Source organism: Dipteris shenzhenensis, chromosome 31 (assembly GCF_047967505.1).
Source record: "Dipteris shenzhenensis isolate YYH24624 ecotype China chromosome 31, Dip_SZ_1.0, whole genome shotgun sequence".
NCBI lineage: Eukaryota > Viridiplantae > Streptophyta > Polypodiopsida > Gleicheniales > Dipteridaceae > Dipteris > Dipteris shenzhenensis.
Window position 1 is genome coordinate 30,901,422 of NC_141626.1, and position 20,541 is coordinate 30,921,962.

The following is a 20,541-nucleotide window of genomic DNA, read 5'->3' on the forward strand; positions in this document are numbered from 1 at the left end:
AGAGCTTGGGACTCAGAGACTTTCTGTAGATACTTCACATGTGACATCATACGAGCGACACCTGCTTGAGTTGGGAGCTATCCACGACCTCATCATCTACAATGGCCTTCAGAGATGGCCATCATGTGAGGGGTTCACATGCTTCCCACATGGAGGCGGGACTAGCACAGTGGGCTACCTATTGGGTCCATTGGCTTTTGTCTCACGGATACATGACCTCACTATACTCCCTCCCTCACTTGGAGCCGACCACTCATATCTGGCCTTTGATGTTCTTGCTACTACACCAGTCACAGGGAGAGTGCCTACCGCTACCCATACCCAAATCCACTTTGACCGTGCCCTTGATCCAGTGTATGTGTGTCACTTAGCCAGTGAGCTTCCGGCCCTATTGGAGGGTGATTCGCCCACGCCTCAGCCACCCTTGTCATAGTGATACAGGATGTTGCCACCAGATCCTTTACTATGACCCGATCTTCATGGGTACGAGATGGGAAGATGCCTCAAAACCCTTGGTTTGATGATGAGTGCAGAGAGATGCGAGCCCACCTCACACAAGGGCAAGCCTTGGGTCAGTCGACGTTACATGAGGCACACATGATCATTTCAGTGGTTGACACGCCGCAAGAGAGGAGCCTTCCTCACACACAGGATGGATGAGATCATCAAATCATATCACGGGGGAGACTTGACCACTGGATGGGGATTCCTTTCGAGGAAGCCACCCATCCCCATCACTGATCCGGGCGTGTGGCATTCTTATGCATGCTCCCTATACGATGTCCCGAGGCAGACACCACCAAACATGTCCTCTATGCCCAGGCCCACTACTAGTCATCTATTCACTACGCAGAATGTGCGGGCTGCACCTCGCCGGCTCCACAACCGGAAAGCACAGGATCACAAGGGCCTTCGGACAAAGCACTTCGCACATGGGCAAGAGATTCTAGCACCGATCCTTGCACATTTGTTGAACCTTGCAGTTTGTCACGGCTTTCCACCAGCATGGAGCACCACCACTATCGTACCAATACACAAAGCAGGAGACCTCATGGACACCGAGAACTATCGCACCCTCATGATTGGGAGATCAGCTGTCATACAGAGGCACGGGGGGCAGCGAGCACTAGGGCAAGCAGGATTCAGGAGGTAGCACTCTACTCTAGACCACATTTTCACTCTGAGGGCTATCATTGAGGAGGCGAGGTTCAAGCATCAGAGAGTCTACACATGCTTCGTAGACTTTCGAAAGGCCTTCGACACTGTTCCACGATCCCACATGGTCATGTGACTACAGGAGATGCAGATTCCAAATATGCTGATTTGGCGTGCGATGAGCTTATATGAGTCAGTCAGAGGTAGGGTCCGTGTTCCAGGTGGTCTATCGGATTGGGTCGAGAGCACCATTGGGGTGAAGTAGGGCTGTCCTCTCACCGACTCTCTTTGGACTCTACATTGATGAGATCTCATCTTTTATAGATCACCTAGGGGGTGAGGGTTCATTACTAGGTGATCTCCTCATACAAATATTGTTATATGCTGACGATATAGTCCTTATATCCTCGTCGACGGAGGGGCTACAAAGAGATCTGGAGGCATTAGAGGTGTTTTGCAGAGAGAGAGACCTAACGGTCAACCTTGGGAAAACTAAGGTTTTGATCTTCAACACCTCACAAGCAGTGATTCGCCAACTTAGTTTCACCTATCGTGGTGAGCTAGTGGAGATAGTGCAGTCGTACACATATTTGGGAGCAGTCTTCAAATGACCCATCATCACCATGACACATGCAGCCCAAACACGGCTCAAACGAGGGCGTAATGCTTTGGCTAGACTAGAAAGAAAGAAAGAAAGTTTATTAAAGTCTTCGGAAGACCGATGGGTCTATGAGACTATGAAAATCCTGATACAACAAGTTGTGGTAGTGGAGCTACTATACGAGCGTCCATACCAATGCAAAATGCAAAAATGCAGAATGGCAGTACTAAGTTCTAAGTACAACATAGTCATGTCGATGGTCGACTATATGTAAATCTCAGCATCGTCATCAATATCATCATCATCATTGGCAACACCAAGATATCAGGATGGATGAGGCAGTGGAGGCATAAAGACGGCAATAGAGTGTTGTCGGCCACTTAGAGGTGCGGTCCTGGCACTTCTCCTGGTCGTAGCTCTGCGTCTGACAAGGGCTACTGTGACCCCAGTTGGTCGGGCTCCGATTCTAAACAAGGAGGGGATGTCCCCAAGTGTGATCTGTGTGTCAATCCTCTGTCTGAGTTGTCGGGTCACAGGCTCCGGGTCACGGTCATGTCGAGGCCTCGTCTCGTGGGGGTCCATGTGATCTAGCTGAAAGAACTCTGTGATAGAGCTCTAAGAGGAATCAACCGAGGAAGAAGTCTGCTCTTGTCTCCGTGCTCGGAGTATCCTCTCACGGTGTCTAAGTGCCTCATGAATGAAACCTGCCAAACATTGCTGGTCTGGGTAGGAGAGAAAACATGCCAAAATCCATAACTATCCCTAAAGAGACAGTGGAAACGCCCTCAGATCTCATAGTACACAGGATACCTGAAGATGAAATGCTCCTCTGTCTCAACCTCCTGTCTCAACCTCCTACATGTCACACAGTGTGCATATGCGCCTCTCCTTGGGTAGTCGCTCTGCTTTGTCGCTCTCGATGCGAAGTCTGTGTGAAGAGACCCGGAACTACCCAAGAGAGATCCTCAGCGAGGGGGTAGGTGAATCTGCGTGTATCCTGGTGGGTCAATGAAACCCTCCGTTGCGATGTGTAAGAAGTGATCTCTGAAGAAGCTAAGCTTCACTGGGAGTTCACTCGGTCCCAACCAGGTTCGAAATGTGTGTAGCTGTAGTGGATCCTCACGGATAACGTGGTTGACCTCGTGTGATAAGAGGGGAGAAAATGGAGCATCCATGCTGTACTGCAAGGGAGGTAGTCTATCCATGTGGAGCCTCAATCGCTCAAACCATCTCTTTGTACGAGCATGCCAACACCTCTGGGCTAGGAGGTTAATCCCATATGCAATAAACTCAGTGCATAGCCTCTCATGATCCTTCGTTGGGCCATTATGAAGTTTCATTATGGCATCCTTTACCCCTTCTCTAGTGAAGAGGATGCAAGATGTGAGACGAGGCATGTGTGAGGTTAGCAATTGGCTGATTTGGGATGTCATAAAGTGTGCGTGCATAATCAAACCAGATTTGAGGATCAGTGAGTGGCGGAGGGGACCGTCTGTCTAGAAATCTCTCCCAGAAGTCCTTAGAGTTATTACTAAACAAAATGTTCAGTAGCTCCTCCTTGTTCTGACGAACAAAGTCTAGTTTATTCCTCCGTACCAGTCTACGGTATTCGCGTAGTATATTTGGTACGCTTGGAAGACTGTTTTTGGTTTTGAATCTGAGTTGACGGCTTAAAGCCTTACACTCATCATCGTACCAACTATTATAGGGTACGGTTCGAGGGGGTGGTGGGCAAGTGGAGCGGGTGGTGTGGGAAAAAGCGTGAATGGCAGCCAAAGACTCCGCGGGTCTTTAGAAACCCAGTATAGCTGCTTATGCTTGGGCACTCATGACGACGTAAGTGTTGCTTTGCTTGCTAAGTATGTCTTCCTTTTGCTTTTCATAAAAGTTTTGGTTTACCTCTTTTTTCTTCTCTTTCATTTTCTCTTTTATTTTTTGTGTAGATTTTTGATCTTTAGAACAACAAAAACTCTAAATTTGTATGATTGGACTTATTCTAGTCTTACAAAGGTATATATATGTTTTGATACCATGAAGGCAACATGGTGGAGAGAGAGAGAGAGAGAGAGAGAGAGAGAGAGAGAGAGAGGCTAGGATGAGAGAAAATGATAGTCAAATGAAGACATAATGGAAAGGCGTTCATTCATTCATCCAATGTGACGTGAAGTACAAGCCTTTATAGACTAGGCACACACACACTAGTACCAAATACATATGGGATAACTCCCAAGGTGGCATGTGGCACTCACACATAGAACCACTACTATAACTCCTAGTACAACACATCAACACATACTCTCTCCAACACTCGTGGTATCATACATCTATGTACTGTTCCATGCACAGCTACACACCAGAACAAATTGGGGTTGCGGAACTCAAGAATAGAACCTTGATAAAGATGGCACGGTGCATGATGAAGGGTAAGCTTTGCCCAATAAATTCTGGTTGGATGCCATTCTGTGTGCCAATTATGTCTTGAACATGTCACCCACCAGGTCATTGAAGACTATCATCTCCTATGAGGTTAAGACAGGTTGTAAGTTGGCCATCTCACATATGTGAGTGTTTCAATGTCGTGCATATGCACATGTTCCATCACAATTACGACATAAGCTTGAGAACAAGGCACTTAAATGTGTCATGACAAGAGAAATCACTAATATGTGATTAGTAGACATTAAAACATTATTATTATGTTATACGCCAATGGTGTAACATGTATTTGTATTTATGATGGACACCGACCGAATTGTTATGGCGGTGGATCATCTGAGTAGATAGGACTAGTCGAGCTGGAGTCACAGCTTCAGACGGCATCGAATTTGGACATGTGATACTTATTCTATCAATAAAAATGTGCACACACGTGTCTAGGTCCTAGGGACAATAGGAAGGGAAGGGTGCATTAAGGTGCATTGAATGGTAGATGCATGGGTCATAGGCTAAGGGTAGGTGTAAATGGGAAGATGGAACTTGAGTGATCTCAAGGGACATTAATGAAAGGGTATCACCCTTTCATTGTGAATCTCATGTTGCATTCTCTCTCCCACATTGCATTTATCCATCATCTCTCTCCCACCTTGCATGTAGGTCGAAATAGAAACAAGTAATCTCACGAGGGCGCTCTTCCCCATTGGAGGGCCAATCGGCATTCAAATTCTGCATGCATTGCACACATTTGCATTCTTGAAAAGTGTGGTTATTCACATTTGGTATCAGAGCGGTGACAATCCACAAGCGGGACGAGAAGAGGACGATAGTTGTGGACGATTGAAGTCGCAAGAGAAGTTGCGGAAGAGGATCACGACTGACCGATCTCCGAGGTTCTGAGACAAGGGATTTTTCTGAAAATTCTTGGTCTTGTGAACGGGGTGTCCTCACGGGGTGAACCCCCCCCCCCCAATGTGAATGTACCCTTAAAAGCCTTAAATCATGAGGAAAAGGGATCCCCCGTTCTCCCCAACGGAAAGTCGGATCGGAATACGGTTTTAAGGGGGTGATCCACCCATCAAGTACCCCCTATAACGGTATCTAGAGCTTTAATCCGCTCAAAACAAGTAGCCCAAACGGAGCGTACCAGTTTACAGCAGAAATACAAGAAGAAAAGCTTGAAAGAGAAGGGAAAGGAGGTCATTTTAAGTATCTTCTCAACACAAACGAAGCGGGAGTCAGATAAGTACCACCAACTCTACAACACTTGACTTTTGCTGTAAAATAAACCTTTTTTTTTTTTGAAATTACAGCAAGACATTTTCTCTCTTGTATTACTAAAAGGAAAGAATGGAAGGGGAAGGGACATATAACAATGAACTTATTCCTTTTCCTCCATTACCCCAAGGAGAGAGAGAAAGAACACCTTCACCCCCTCTTGAAGAGGATGGATTAGGTGAGAGTTATAAACATCTTGAGTATGATAACCCACAAATAACCCACAAATAGATTTACAACAGTCTCTCCTTCAAGAACCTTTTGATAGGGAGTTCTCCTTTGGTAATGAAAGAAGAAATGAGACCAGCCAAGAACAAAGTGATGAGTTCATGCCTTCAACTCAAAGCCCTGTACACATGGATTATAATCCAAGTGCAAGAGGAAGAGAGGAGACTCCTGTTGATAAGCTGATTTTTCAGCCTAGCAATATGATTGAGCAGTCCATTATGACAAGATTAGGAACTAAGAGGACTTTAAACTTCGGGGATGAAGAGTTGAGTACCCCTTTTAAGAGGTCCAAATTCCAACCGCGAGAGAGAATTGAGTTCCCCAAATATGATGGGGCAAGGGAGGCTGACAAAATCCTCCATTGGATTCGTCATTTTGAGCTATACTTTGCCCATCAAGACAAGACCGAGCAAGAGAAGCTTGCTCTTGCCACATTGCATTTGCAGAAGGATGCTCTAATGTGGTGGTCCTTGTCACAAATAGGAAAAGAGCCTATTCATGAATGGGCTAAGTTTGTGGAGCAACTGAAAGCCACTTTCATGCCACCGAGGCATGAAGAGAACCTAACCTTTCGTTGGGAGAGGTTTAGGCAGTTCGATAATGAGAGTAATGCAGATTTTACAGCCAGATTTTGGAAACTCTCTCTAGAGTTACCCGAAAAGAGTGAGGAAGATAGGAGAAAGAAGTATTCAGCAGCCTTAAGCCCAAAAGTAAGGTACGAGGTTGAAATGTTTAACCCGACCACGCTTAAGGACCTCACTAAGCTGGCTGAAATAGCCGAGAGGAAATTGAATCCGCGTAAACCCTTCAACAAAGGAAATGAGAAAGCTATTGTACAAAATGTTAACAGCCAATCACGTCCTGGATGGATACCATTTCCTTCCATGACTGACGATGAGAAGAAAAAGCTAATTAAGGAGAGAAAATGTTTCGGATGTAAGAAACATAAGCCAGGGCATCCATGGCATAAATGTCCTACTCTATTAGCCAAAATTGTCAAAACCAATTCTGTAAAAGGGAAGGGCAGAGCATCCAAGCAGGAGGGTGAGGCTTCTACCTCCTCATCCCAAGACTCTACGATGAGCATAGAACCAAGAGTAAATGCTATCCATTCAGCCAACACTGGTGTATGGATGTGTGAACTGAATAGAGAGTAGGCATATTCACTGTAGAGTATGGACAGAGAATAAATATTTTTCTCCTCCGTGTAGAGCGTCTAATAAGATAAATAGGGCTGAAATAGAAGAGTTGGAAAAAGAGATTGAAGGTCTATAGTTTCTATAGACTAAGTAGCTCTCCATCGCAAAATCATCCATAGCCAAGGTCTACCTAGTTCAATGAAAACATTTGGGTGAGAGAATCGTTTTAATACCGACCAATTTGTTGAGAATGTGGTTAAGCTTATTGAGCAGGTTACTGTAAAGAGATTTCAGCAGCTAAGTATTAATAAGAGGATTCTGAGCATGAAGAGATATTGAAGAGGCACTGCAGTGGTACTTCTGCATTTTGAATATTCAGCATCAAGAGGAACCAGAACTTGAAGATGAGATTTAAGTTCGGCTCTACCACATTGCATTTATCCGTCATCTCTCTCCCACCTTGCATGTAGGTCGAAATAGAAACAAGTACTCTCACGAGGGCGCTCTTCCCCATTGGAGGGCCAATTGGCATTCAAATTCTGCATGCATTGCACACATTTGCATTCTCGAAAAGTGTGGTTATTCACAAAAATGCATCATTGGTTACTGCTCAGAAAGCAAAGGCTATCGGTTATACCAACCAAGTATTGGGAAGATTATTACTAGCAGAGATGTTGTAGGTTGCCTCAGACTTTGATGAGTCCGTACAGGCTCCAACCCAGCCATAGAAGCAATTGATTTAGAGCCACAATTAGAATCTGATTTTAAGCCTGAATTCCTTCATCTTGATCAGGCTACCATAGATCAAGAAATGACCGAAGAGAGTACTGTCATACGTCAACAAAAAACAGTCCCTAGATGATTGTTAGATACATTAAAGCACAACTTGCATCAGAACATAAGACACATGAATGTCCCTTGCAGACAGTCTCTCTCTGACATAATGATAAGTGTGTGCATAAAACATTGGGCTGCATGCAATGGGTAAAGCACTCTGACTATCAGTGTAGAAAATGGTGTGAGATCTCTGACCAAGATCAAGATCTACAAGTAGTTTCCATGGCCACATTCCTTCCACCGTGGCTGTAAAAGCTGCCTTGTACTCAGCTTCACAATTGGAAGTAGCAATGATAGGCTGCTTTTTTATAAACCAAGAGATGCATGAAGCTCCAAGTATAATGTCCTCCCCACTCACTATCTCTAAAAGCATGCAGAGTAAGTGAAGAATTGTGACCATAAAAAAGGCCCCAATGTTGGGTGCATTTCAAGTAGCGACAGACGCTTCACAGCCTGACGATGTTGTGTTGATATTGTTCATGAATCTGCTCAACTAAGAAACAACATATTGAGGATCTAGTCGTGTGTGACATAGATATTTCAAGCATTCTCAAATTGAAACCCATGTAGGAGCTGTCCAATGTACTTGGACTAACTTATCATCATACCCCATGAGAAAACCTAATGCCAAGATAATAGTGAAGATGGCCAAAATCTGTCATTGCAAAAGACTGCTGTAAATCAGCCCTAAAGGTTGCAATGTGCTGAGTGGAAGGTCCAATTAAAAGCATATCATCAACATATAAAATCAAAATCAGCAAGTCTCAATGAAGGAAAGTGTGTATGATATCCAGCTGATGCACTTGCCAATGGTGATGGGCCGCAATAGCAATCACACCTGATGGTAGTACAACGCTTGCTATCAAAGGCGTTGTTGTGACACAATGGCTCTTCATTGCAAGCTGTGAAATCAATGCAACCTCCACTAAGTTGTCCTTGCATGTGACAAAAAACTGCCCTGGGGTATCATTGCGATCTTTCCAGAGTACTTCACCCATACCATGGAGGGAGTTTGTTAGGTTTAGTTCCTTGGTATGGCCTTTTAGGCCTGGCTAGTTCTAGTCATTTTTATCTCATTTTAACTAAGCTAACTCCATCAATTGACTAGACGAGGGTTTAGGGTCAGCTTTCCTGAGCTTGTACTTTCACTTCAATTCTACTACTTTGCAATATACGAACACTCTTGCTTCGTCTTTAGCTATTGCTTTCTTTACTAGTACCACCCTTCAAATTTCAGTCCTTCAATAGTCTTCCATATTAGTTTAGTGATGGCCTTTGTCATGGACCATGGTTGAGTCTGCCCTTCACCTCTAGAGCGTTGACAAAGACTTAATTACGAGACCTTTGTTTAAATGGATGCTCATGTGTGTGTTGTGGATATGTATGAGTGAGAGCATAAGTCTGTACTATGGTCTACACCAACCGTTGAACGCCAATAATTTTTGTGGGAATGTCCTAGTAGCTAGTCTCTGCTATGCATGATGGTCTTTATGGTTTTCAACGTTGTGAGTGGCTGTCATGAGATTGACATTGCCCTATGTGTTGCGTTTTTAAAGGATGAGCTTGGGCATGTTCTTGGCCTCATCTAGATATATATAAGTTTTTCATATGCCCTTTGCCATCTAGATGGATCCTAATCTTTATCTTCAGATCAGATAATGGGTTGCAAGCTTCTTGTAGACCATTGTGTGGGATGTCATGGTGCTAAGGGTCCGGGCTTGGCTGAGCAAGCAAGTCCTTTCAATAGCATGACACCCAAAGGCTTTTTGGTGGACAACCCACTGAATTGGGTTAGAGGTAATGGGGACCATAAACTCTCAAAAGTTTACTTGAAAATGAAAAGTCCATGTTCTCAAAGGAGCAGATATGGGAAGGCCATAAAGTTTGGTAGACCCTTTTCTATTTCCAAGGATGCTAATAAAGGATTCAAGGAATAAGCATATGGGAAGCCAAAGCCCTGTAGGGCTTCAGGCTAAAATGTCAAGTTGCTAGCAAAGCAGCTATGTGTTACGCTCTAGTCGAGGTAGCATGACCTCAGAAGAATCAGTCGACATTTCCCTTTAAAGGATCTATCTCTGTAATATATGTGTTTGCGCTTCATGTAAATGATCGGGAGGGATTGAATGTCAAGGTCCCAGGTGAGGGCTGATAGCACCAGACTAGGCAGATCTAAGGCCAAGGGCCTAGTGCAATGATTGTGCCTAGGGGCAAAGGAATTAATCCATCCCAAGAGAGGGGTGGAATGTTACAATAGCAAGGCCCTATATGGATGACATGTGGCATCTAGATCTATCTAGGGAATTGGGGCTTGCTGAGGCTAGAGAGAGATGAGAAGGGTATTATTCACGTTGATTTTGATGAACGAAGATCTCTGTCTGCTCGTTAGCCTTAGTGAGATATGGCTGGGAGGTGATTATCGGTGCTACTCCCGTGATCATCAAGAGGGGAAGTAGAGATAGTGCTTAACATTTGGTATCAGAGCCTTGTGGAGAGAGCTCGTGGAGAGATCAAGGGACGTGAGCGTCAAACTGATTGGCGCAGGCCTACACCAGCAGGTCGTAGAGAGCAAGAGCGAGGCACGGAGTCGGTGACGTTGGGTTGGAGCGGAAGGTTCCTGCATGGTCTGTTGACATCGGTAATTGGTGGCTGACCAGATCGATAGGAAGCCCAAGGAAAGGCGCTGACGGACGATTGGCCTACGCACCGTGGGCGCTGGACTACTTTAACGGAGGTCCCATACATGCATACGACGAATATGGAGATCGTCTATGATTGACGAGGGATTCTGAATTGGGGCTGTTGGAGCTCCGCGATCACAGCGGAACCAGTGAGGGATGTGGCGTGACGACGGACAGCAGGAAATCGCCACGATGCCAGAAATGACGCAGTGTAGGTTGGCTAGCCGTGGTCTGCTTCGTTGGCACGCATATGTGCAACGATCTGCAACGCCAGCAATCTGTTCGTAACTAGTGACCGGAGTGACGATCCAGCAAACCTTGGGAACCAGGTTGAGCGTAAGGCTAGCCAAGGTAGATGATAGGTTGACGAACAACCTATTGGTTTCGTCAAAGATCACGCAGACCTCTCTCAGGATGCGACACATTCCAAACAGAAGTGAAGGAAAATAAAGATTGTATCAGTTGCAAGCAGATCATACGTGGAGGCTGCAGCCTTCGGGGACTCGGATTGCGTGGAGCTTCCAGGGAGCATCAAACTTTCCTTCGCTATAAGATTTCAGTTTGGTTATACAGTTTGTTGTTTCTGTATAGCGGAGTCTACGGTTACTATGCCTGTGTGTATGCATGTGTGCTTCGATCAGAGTCAGTTTGCAGGAAATTCCCTAGTATAGGGAAAAGCGCTGTTTGGGTTATGCATGTATCAAATGCCTAGTCAGTGCGCATGTGGGATTGCAGGAATTCCCTAGTATAGGGAATTGTGTCAGACTGTTGGTACACTGAATTGTGTCAGCTTGTAAATACAGTTGGCTAGTGGTGGTTTTAATTTCAAAAAAAAAAAAAAACCCCAAATCAAAACAAAATCAAAACAAAACAAACCACCCATAGAACGGAATGGAAGCAGAAGAAGGGGCTTCCAGGAGGGACCCTGGTGAATCAGGAGTCTGGCCGACCCAGCAGGGATCGCGCCCAGTAGCTCACACTTTATCCGACAGGATTGCATTGCTGGAGGATGCCTTGCAACAGTTGTTAGCGCAGCAATTACAGGCCAATGCAGGGTAATCCGAACTTAGGAGAGCGATACAGAGTATGTCTGCCAGACCTTCTCGAGAAGAGAAGGGAAAGGCTCCAATGGAACTGGAGTCTAGTGTCCATACGGTCGAGCCTAGGAAGGCTAAAGTGCCAAATATTGCAAATTACAGACCGGAAAAGTATTCTGGTCGGATGAACGACCGTAGCTCCGATGTCATTGAGACCTGGTTACACAAATGGGACGAGGCGTTCGCCATTTGTGAAATCAAAAAGATCCGTGAGGCCACCCACATGTTTAGTGAGGCAGCGGATCGGTGGTGGATTAAACAACAAAAAGATGGTATAGCATCCACTACCTGGGAGGGGTTTAAAAGAGAGTTCAGGAAACACTTCTTATCTTCTGACGAAGCATCCCGGGCTTGGGATCAATATAGGAACCTTCGTCAGAGAAATTTATCAGTGGCAGAATACACTGATAAGTTTCGAGAGAGTGTAATGAAGGTTAACGAACCCCTGCCTCAATCAATTCAAGTGAAAGATTTCATATTTGGATTGAATGATCGAATAAAAATGGAAGTTCGGGCTAAGTACGCGAACACGTTAGATGATGCAATAGCTATAGCCCTGAACTACGAGGATGCCAAGGGCAGCAAGCCAAGTGGGTTTGCACAGGTCGGAACCCAGTATGGGTATCCGAAGAAATCTGGGTTTAAGAAGAAGTGGGCTAGTAGAGGGAGTGGTTCGCAGCCGAGTGGTCAAGCCAAGCAGGCGAGACCGGCTGAAACTCCTAAACCAAGTACCACCATTGGAGTGAAGAGGAAAGTAACCCCAATGGCAGCTCTGGCTTGGTCTAAGTCTCCCTTGAACCCAGAACAAAGGGAAAAAGCGAGGAGAGAAGGTTTATGTTTTGGTTGCCTTCACCTCATCAGTGGAAGGATTGTCCACGTAATAAAGATCGTCGGATGGCTGAGATGGTGATCTCAGAGTGCGACGTGGAGATGCAGGGAAGTCCCAGAGCGGAAGAGATGCAGATTCAGCTAGCGGGATCTTCTCAGAGGTTAGTACCTTGTTTGTTATGTGTGTCTGTTGCTAAGTTAGTGACGAGTGCACCTGATAACATCCTATCTAAGCTCGCAGCAACGGGGTATATAGCCTTTAATGATACGGAGTTAATTAAAATGAAAGGGCAAGTGGCTAATCATGATGTCATTGTGTTGTTTGACTCGGCGTCAACTCACAATGTGATTAACTCCAAGCTCGTGAAGAGGCTGAAATTGAAGACAAGTCCATCTGACTATGCGTATACAGTCAGGATGGCAGATGGAAGTTCAATTGAAGTATGGGACCAAAGGGTTACCCAGTTGCAACTTCGGATTCAGGACTATGCTGAGAAGCTTGATTTTGAAATGACCAAGCTTGCTCATGCGGATATAGCCCTGGGTATGGCGTGGCATTCTAAGAAGAATCCGGCCATTGATTGGAAAAAGCACGTATATCAATTAGAGATGAATGATGTGCTTTATGTCTTGCGAGGTGAAAAAGATATACCTCAGGGACCGTTGGTTTCCGTGATGGAAATCCGAAAAGCTCAATAAGAGTTTTTATTCCTTTGCACACCATCGGTAGAGCCGGTTGATGATTCTTTGGCTAGCATTGATGTTACGCAAAGTGGTGAGATGGCCAAGCTGGCTAATCTTATAACAGAGGAGTTCTCTGAATGTTTTAGGGATGAACTACCTTATGGGTTACCTCCAGAGCGGAAAGTTCAGCATAAGATAGAACTGATCCCGGGGGCAGAACCTGTAAATATACCTCCCTATAGAATGAGTTTTACTAAAGAGGCGGAGGTGCGTAGACAACTGGAAGAATACCTCAAGTTGGGGCAGATTCAACCAAGTTTCTGACCTTTTGCTTCACCAGTGATATTAAAGAAGAAAAAGGATGATACGTTTCGCCTCTGTATAGATTACAGAGCATTTAATAATATCACTGTTAAGCACAGGTATCCGATGGCTCGGATTGATGATTTACTAGATGCATTACATGGAGCCGTGATTTTCAGTAAGATAGATCTTAAGTGTGGCTACCATCAAATCCGGATTAGAGCTGAGGATGTGCATAAAACCGCTTTCAGAAGCAGGTTTGGTCATTATGAGTTTTTGGTAATGCCCTTCGGACTTACCAATGCTCCAGCGACCTTCGTCATGCTTATGAACGATTTACTACGTCCGTATATCGGAAAGTTCGTAGTACATTTTATTGACGATATCCTGATATTCAGCAAAAGTATTACTGAGCATCGTGAACACTTAAGAGTAGTGTTCAGTACTTTGAGGAAAGCCAGTCTTTATGTAAATAAAAAGAAAACTATACTGTGTATGGTTAGGCTTGAATATTTAGGATTCATAATTACTCCACAGGGGGTAGAAATGGATCCGAAGAAAGTGGCTGCGATACTAACTTGGCCAATCCCTCAGAGTCTGACCGCGTTGCGATCATTCTTGGGATTTATCCAGTTTTATAGAAGGCATATCAAAGGATATTCCGGAATAGTATCGCCATTGACTGATCTGACCTCGGATAAAGTACCATTTATTTGGGAACAGAATCAACAAGAAAGTTTTAACACCATAAAACAAGTTGTGGTCACAGGACCGGTGTTAAAAATAGTTGATCCCCAGAAACCGTTGTTCCTAGAAACCGATGCAAGTGGCATTGTGGTAGGAGCAGTTCTCCTTCAAGAGGGAAGGCCAGTAGCCTTTGAAAGCAAGAAGCTTTCTCCCTCTCAAAGGAATTGGCCAACTCATGAATTGGAGTTGTATGCTGTTATCCATGCTTTGAAAACATGGAGGCATTATTTGTATGGTTCAGAGTTTTATGTGGATGTGGATCATGATACTCTGAAACATTTTTGTAAACAGCCTGACTTGAGGGACCGCCAAGCTAGGTGGGCAGAGCTCATGCAGGAGTTTAATTTAACGATTTGGTACCGAAGAGGAAAAGATAATAAGGTTGCTGATGCGTTGTCTCGCATTGTGCACAACCTGAGTTTCACGGTATTAGAGAGTGCTCTAATGATCAAGATTAAAGAAACTCAAAAAGTGGACGAGTTTGTCCAGAGCTTATGGCCTAAGGCTCATGTGTTAAAACCCGGGGAAAGTGAAAAAGATGACCTGGCATCCAGAAAAGGCCAAACTTATGCAAGATATACCATAAGTAATGGTATGCTGAAAAGAAATGGCAAGGTTGTAGTACCTAGTCAGAATGATCTCAGGCAGAGAGTCATTCGACAGTGCCATGATAGCCCGTGTGCGGGACATCCAGGAGTCGAGAAGACATATGATCTCGTGAAACGAGATTTCTTTTGGCCAAAGATGAAAAAGCATATTCATGAATATGTGACACGGTGTTTCTCGTGTCAGGTAAGTAAGGCCGAGCGGGTGAAGCCTCTCGGACTTTTACAGCCCTTGGAAATACCACTAAGTAAGTGGGAGAGCATTTCCATGGACTTTATTGTAGGGCTGCCTACAACGCAAGGAGGGTATGATTCTATCCTTGTGGTGGTTGATCGTCTAACCAAGATGGCTCACTTCATTCCGATTAGAGAGTCTGTTAGTGCCCCGCAAGTGGCGGATTTGTTTATTAGACATATATTTCGTCTGCATGGATTGCCTAGATCCATAGTGTCAGACCGAGACGTCAGGTTTACCGGTCATTTTTGGACGGCGGTATTTGAGACACTGAGGACTGAGTTGGGAATGAGTAGTGGGGATCATCCTGAGACGGATGGTCAGACGGAGAGAGTCAACCAGACTTTAGAGATATGCTGAGGGCATATGTGTCATTGAGGCAACATACGTGGGACAAGTGGTTGCCATTGTTGGAGTTTGCCTACAATGATAGAAAACATTCCTCTACCGGGTTCAGTCCGTTTGAACTGAACTATGGTTATAGACCAGCAAATCCAACTATAGTTGGAATACCTCAGAAAGTGCCTAGTGCCGCGAACTTTGTAGTTCAGATGCGGGAGATGCTAGCATTTGCGAGAGCTAATATCCGCTAGGCTATGGATAGAGCCAAGGTGTATATGGATGAAAACCGGTCTATAAGAGTATTTAAGGAAGGAGAAAAAGTTTTTCTCAGAGTTCCTTCGCACTCGAAGTCGTTGACTTCAGGAGAGTGTGCTAAGTTATCACCTCGATACTGTGGGCCGTGGTTAATTCTAAAGAGAATAGGCAGTGTAGCCTATAAATTAGAATTGCCACAGGGGTGTAAGGTGCACCCGGTTTTTCATGTTTCGCGCTTAAAGAAATTTTTGCATACAGGTGACTCACTAATTGAAGGTGTGGTTTTGTTTCAGGAGATAGAGGATATTGCAAGGCGCAAACCAACAAGAATCCTGGACCGAGGAACAATGCAAATACGAAATCGGAAGATACCCACGGTGTTGGTTGCATGGCATGGTCAGCCTCTATCCGAAGCTACCTGGGAATCCGTATATCAGTTGCGGAGAGCGTTCCCAGATTTTATCATCGAGGACGCTGATGTCTGAAGAGGGAACGATTGTTACGCTCTAGTCGAGGTAGCATGACCTCGGAAGAATTAGTCGACATTTCCCTTTAAAGGATCTATCTCTGTAATATATGTGTTTGCGCTTCATGTAAATGATCGGGAGGGATTGAATGTCGAGGTCCTAGGTGAGGGCTGATAGCACCAGACTAGGTAGATCTAAGGCCAAGGGCCTAGTGCAATGATTGTGCCTAGGGGCAAAGGAATTAATCCATCCCAAGAGAGGGGTGGAATGTTACATTAGCAAGGCCCTATATGGATGACATGTGGCATCGAGATCTATCTAGGGAATTGGGGCTTGCTGAGGCTAGAGAGAGATGAGAAGGGTATTATTCACGTTGATTTTGACGAACGAAGATCTCTGTCTGCTCGTTAGCCTTAGTGAGATATGGCTGGGAGGTGATTATCGGTGCTACTCCCGTGATCATCAAGAGGGGAAGTAGAGATAGTGCTTAACATTTTTGTGCTTAACACTATGCTATTGATCACTTACATTTTTACTCTTGCAAATGCAACATATATTTGGTCAAGGTAAAATCGTCATAGAATTTCATGCAGATGGGCTAACAAAGCACTGACCTGGTGGATTACAAAAGTTTTTAAAATTTTCACAATGCAACTTGCATTTTTAGATGATTGTGAGTGCAATTGGATGAAATTCTTTTCTAAAAGGGGGATTAGGAACAACTAGTGTAACTAGAAAACGCATTTCGCCTAGGCGAAACGTGCAGAAATGTTTCTAGGCGAATTGTTTTGCTGAAACGGCCGAAACGCTAATGCATTGGGTGAAACGCCCTGGTGCTAGACTGTTACTTTTTTTGACTCTTTTGAGAGTGCTCAGTGTGTATGTGTGTATCTGAGAGCTCTTTTCACACAGAGAGAGAAAATTTGGAGATAATTAAAAATACAAATTTAAATTCGTTTCTAGGCGTTTTGCCTGGCAAAATCTAGAAGCGTTTCTTGAGACACTGGGAACAGCCAATGAAATCTCAGTGCATTAGGAGCAGGATTCTCACAGGGAGTATGGACTGTTTTAAAGCCACAAGGTACAAAGACTTGGTTGAAGGTACACAAAGGGATTTCAGGCACATGCAAGCAATAAATCTATGACGTCAAGTTTAGGTTTATTCTTCAACAGGAGGGGGCAGTACAGTCCTATCATGAGAATCCCAAATGTAGAGTCAGCTCCTTAAGGATTGGGTCAGAACGGCTGAGGCATGGATTCTGGTACAGGGAAGGAGAAAGCCCTTGGTAGGAGATTCTGCATGAACTGCAGCCAACAGTCAGTAATGAGAAAGCATCATGGCTGCCTAGAGTGTCCTGCATTTTCCATCATCCCTGCCTAGAGTGTCCTGTATTAGTGTGTCTCATTGGTGTACATGCATGCACGTATGCATGCTCTCATACATGGGTGTGTTCACTGTGCATGTGTGTGCATATGCAAGGAGGTGAATGGTTGTTTGAGACATGGCAAGTGTTTCATGACAGTATGGGTGCTGATCTCTGCAAAATAATGCATTGCTTTTGAGTCATATCCCCCATGAAATAATGTATTGGCAAGTATTTGTTTTTCATGACAGTTGGTGCTGATCTCTGCGAGATAATGCATTGCTTTTCAGTCATGTTCCCTATGATTGTGGGCTTATTGCCTTGACAGCATCCTTTTCGAAGTAAATGAATTGTGGGCTTTTCAGTCATATCCCCTGTGAAATAATGTATCTGCAAGTATTTGTATTTCATGTCGGTGCTGATCTCTGCGAAATAATGCATTTCTTTTCAGTCATGTGCCCTATGATCGTGGGCTTATTGCCTTGACAGCATCCTTCTCAAAAGAAATATCCAAGTTCCTGTTGTAGACTTGGCCATGCTTTTTGTGGGATGAGCGGGCATGTTTGGCTTTAATGTCAGATCTATGCCCCTCATTGCGTAATAGATTGGTCGGTTGCAGATACATTAGGGATTGGTTGGTTACTTCAATTTTTGTGTGGCCTTGTTGTGTTTGCCATGTTCATGTGTATTTTGTGAAATGTTGTTATCCTCAATGCAAGTTTCTTATTTTGCAGGTTCCATCCTACCTGCATGAATCTGAGCCCGGAACAAGTTAAAAAAATGGAACACTTTTACTGTCCAGATTGTTACAGCTCACAAGATGGGGACAAGAATTCTCACAATGTTCACAGAAGTTCCCCTCCTGCAGAGTCCAAGGTATGGCCTACCAGTATACCTGACTGTAGCTCACAAGATGGGGACAAGAAGTCCCGAAATTCTCACAGAGTTTTCCCACCTCCAGAACCAAAGGTATGGTCTATCTGGTTTTCATCTATTCTTTTCCTCCTCTTTTACCATTGTTTTAATCAGTTGCTTCATCTGAGAAACATTTATACAGTTAAGTTTTATTCTTCCACTAATGGTCGGATGGTAAAAAAGCCTCTGAAAGTTTGCAAGATGTGAATATTTAGTGGCTTGATGGTGTAAAATACTGTGAAAGTTGACAAGTTTCAATAGGAAGAACAGAGAATTGGGGCCGTAGGGCAGAAACCAAGGCCTACACTGCACCTGTGTCTGTCTCCATTCCCAAAGAAAATCTGTGGGAATGCAACTTCTGTACATACATTCAGCCTTAAGCTTTTACGAATGGGATTCTCGCACAAGTTACATATAAAGAATGCAAGGTGTAATATATAATAGTTGAATGTGAAATAGGCTTTGAAAAGTGACAGGATAGTAGATAGCTATTCTGTTGCTCTAGCTTTAAATAATTTCATTCTCCTCCTCCTCTCTTGCTTAGTGCAACTGGGCTGCCCTCTAGCCCCCTTCCTATTTATTTTTGTGGCAAAGACACTAGGCTACTTCCTTCATTCTTAAGCAACTAGCTTGGTGGATATGTGCCTTCCAATTTGGAGCTACTATGCTCACAAATGTTCGCAGAGGATTAAGTCAAGAGCCTAGAGAGGGTTCGGTCTTCTTGGAGGCCCATATGCGCTCCAATGCACCCATAGGGCCTTCGGGCCATTTTTTCCCAAAATTGTTTTGGGGGCATGGATCTCTCTGGCCCCAAGAGACGTTTCCACAAAAACAATTTTGAGAAAAAAATGTACCAGAGGCCCCATGTGTGGCGTCTGGCCCATATGCCCACCAATGCACATACGTCAGAGGCCAATCATCCATCGCAGGGTTTTTTCGACCTCCCATTTGACGGGCCCTCTATGATTTGCCTCTGACGATCACCACAGGCATATATATATATATATATATATATATATATATATATATATATATATATATTTGTATCTCCCCCCTTCTGCTCCATTTTTTTGTGCCATTTTTTGTATCATCTGGAGATAGATACACATTTTTTGCACCAGGACTAGACACACCGTTCTTCATAACTTTTTTGAAGAAACGGTTGGCCGGACCATTTTGAGACCGCCACCGTTATGCTCATTGTACTAGTTATCTTTAGTTTCATAGACCTTCACGGTCTCCCGAAGACTTTAATAAAATTTCTTTCTTCTTTCTTTCTTCCAAGCCATTTGTTTTCATAATGTTTTTGAGACCGCACGTGTTGTCTCTGCTTGTACGCCCCCTTTCGTGCACTCTTCCTCTGCGCTGCACTGATTGCTTGTCCTCTGTCCTGCACGCTTCCGCTCTATCGCTTGCTTGTTTCTTCTCTTTCCCTTCCCGTCTTGGTCGTGGATTGTTGTTGCTCTGATACATGTAGAACTTGAATGCCAATTGGCCCTCCAATGGGGAAGAGTGCCCTCGTTTCGACCTACATGCAAGGTGAAAGAGGGATGATGGATGAATGCAAGGTGAATAGAGAGAATGCTACGTGAGATTCACAATGAAAGGGTGACACCATTTCATTAATGTCCCTTGAGATCACTCAAGTTCCATCTTCTATTTACACCTACCCTTCGCCTATGACCCATGCATCTTCAATGCACCTTAATGCACCCTTCCCTTGCTATTGCCCCTAGGACTTAGACACGTCGTTGTACATCTTTATTAATAAAATAAGTGCCACATTTTCAAATTTGATGCTGTCTGAAGCAGTGGCTCCAGCTTAACTAGCCCTATCTACTCAGATGATCCACCGCCATAACAATTCGGTCAGTGTTCATCATAAATACAATTACATGTTACATCATTGGTGTATAATATATAATAATGTTCTATTGTCTACTAATCACGGATTAGTGATTTCTCTTGTCATGACACTCCCTCTTGCTTGAATGGGCAGAAGTCCTCTTCTGGATACTCTCTTGTCTCTTTCTCTTGCATAAGCTTTTCTCTTTTACTTTTGCATTTGCATCACTCTTCATAATTTGCAAATAGTCTTTTCTTGATAGTATACGATCTCTTTTGACTCGGAACCTAAATCTCATCTTCAAGTTCTGGCTCCTCCTGATGCTAAATATTCAAAATGCAGAAGTGCCACTGCAGTGCCTCTTCAATATCTCTTCATGCTCAAAATCCTCTTCTCCAAGCTGCTGAAATCTCTTCAAAATAACCTGCTCAATAAGCTGAAACATATTCTCAACAAACTGGTTAGTATTACAAGATTCTCTCATCCAAATGTGTTCAAAATGGT

General features: G+C 44.1%; 1 protein-coding gene across 17 annotated transcripts in view; it reads left to right on the plus strand.

Moving 5' to 3' along the window:
* The window catches only part of LOC147881334 (chromatin remodeling protein EBS-like), a 97,176-nt gene that overhangs the window by 13,692 nt on the left and 62,943 nt on the right, over nucleotides 1-20,541 (plus strand). For all 17 annotated transcript variants that reach the window (XR_015544012.1, XR_015544013.1, XR_015544014.1 and 14 more), the window contains exon 4: nucleotides 18,011-18,245. Coding sequence is in view for 12 of the 17 variants with exons in the window: in XM_087402455.1 (XP_087258581.1) it covers nucleotides 18,011-18,245 (235 nt within the window). In the remaining 5 variants the exon portion in view is untranslated. The remainder of the gene's footprint in view (nucleotides 1-18,010; nucleotides 18,246-20,541) is intronic.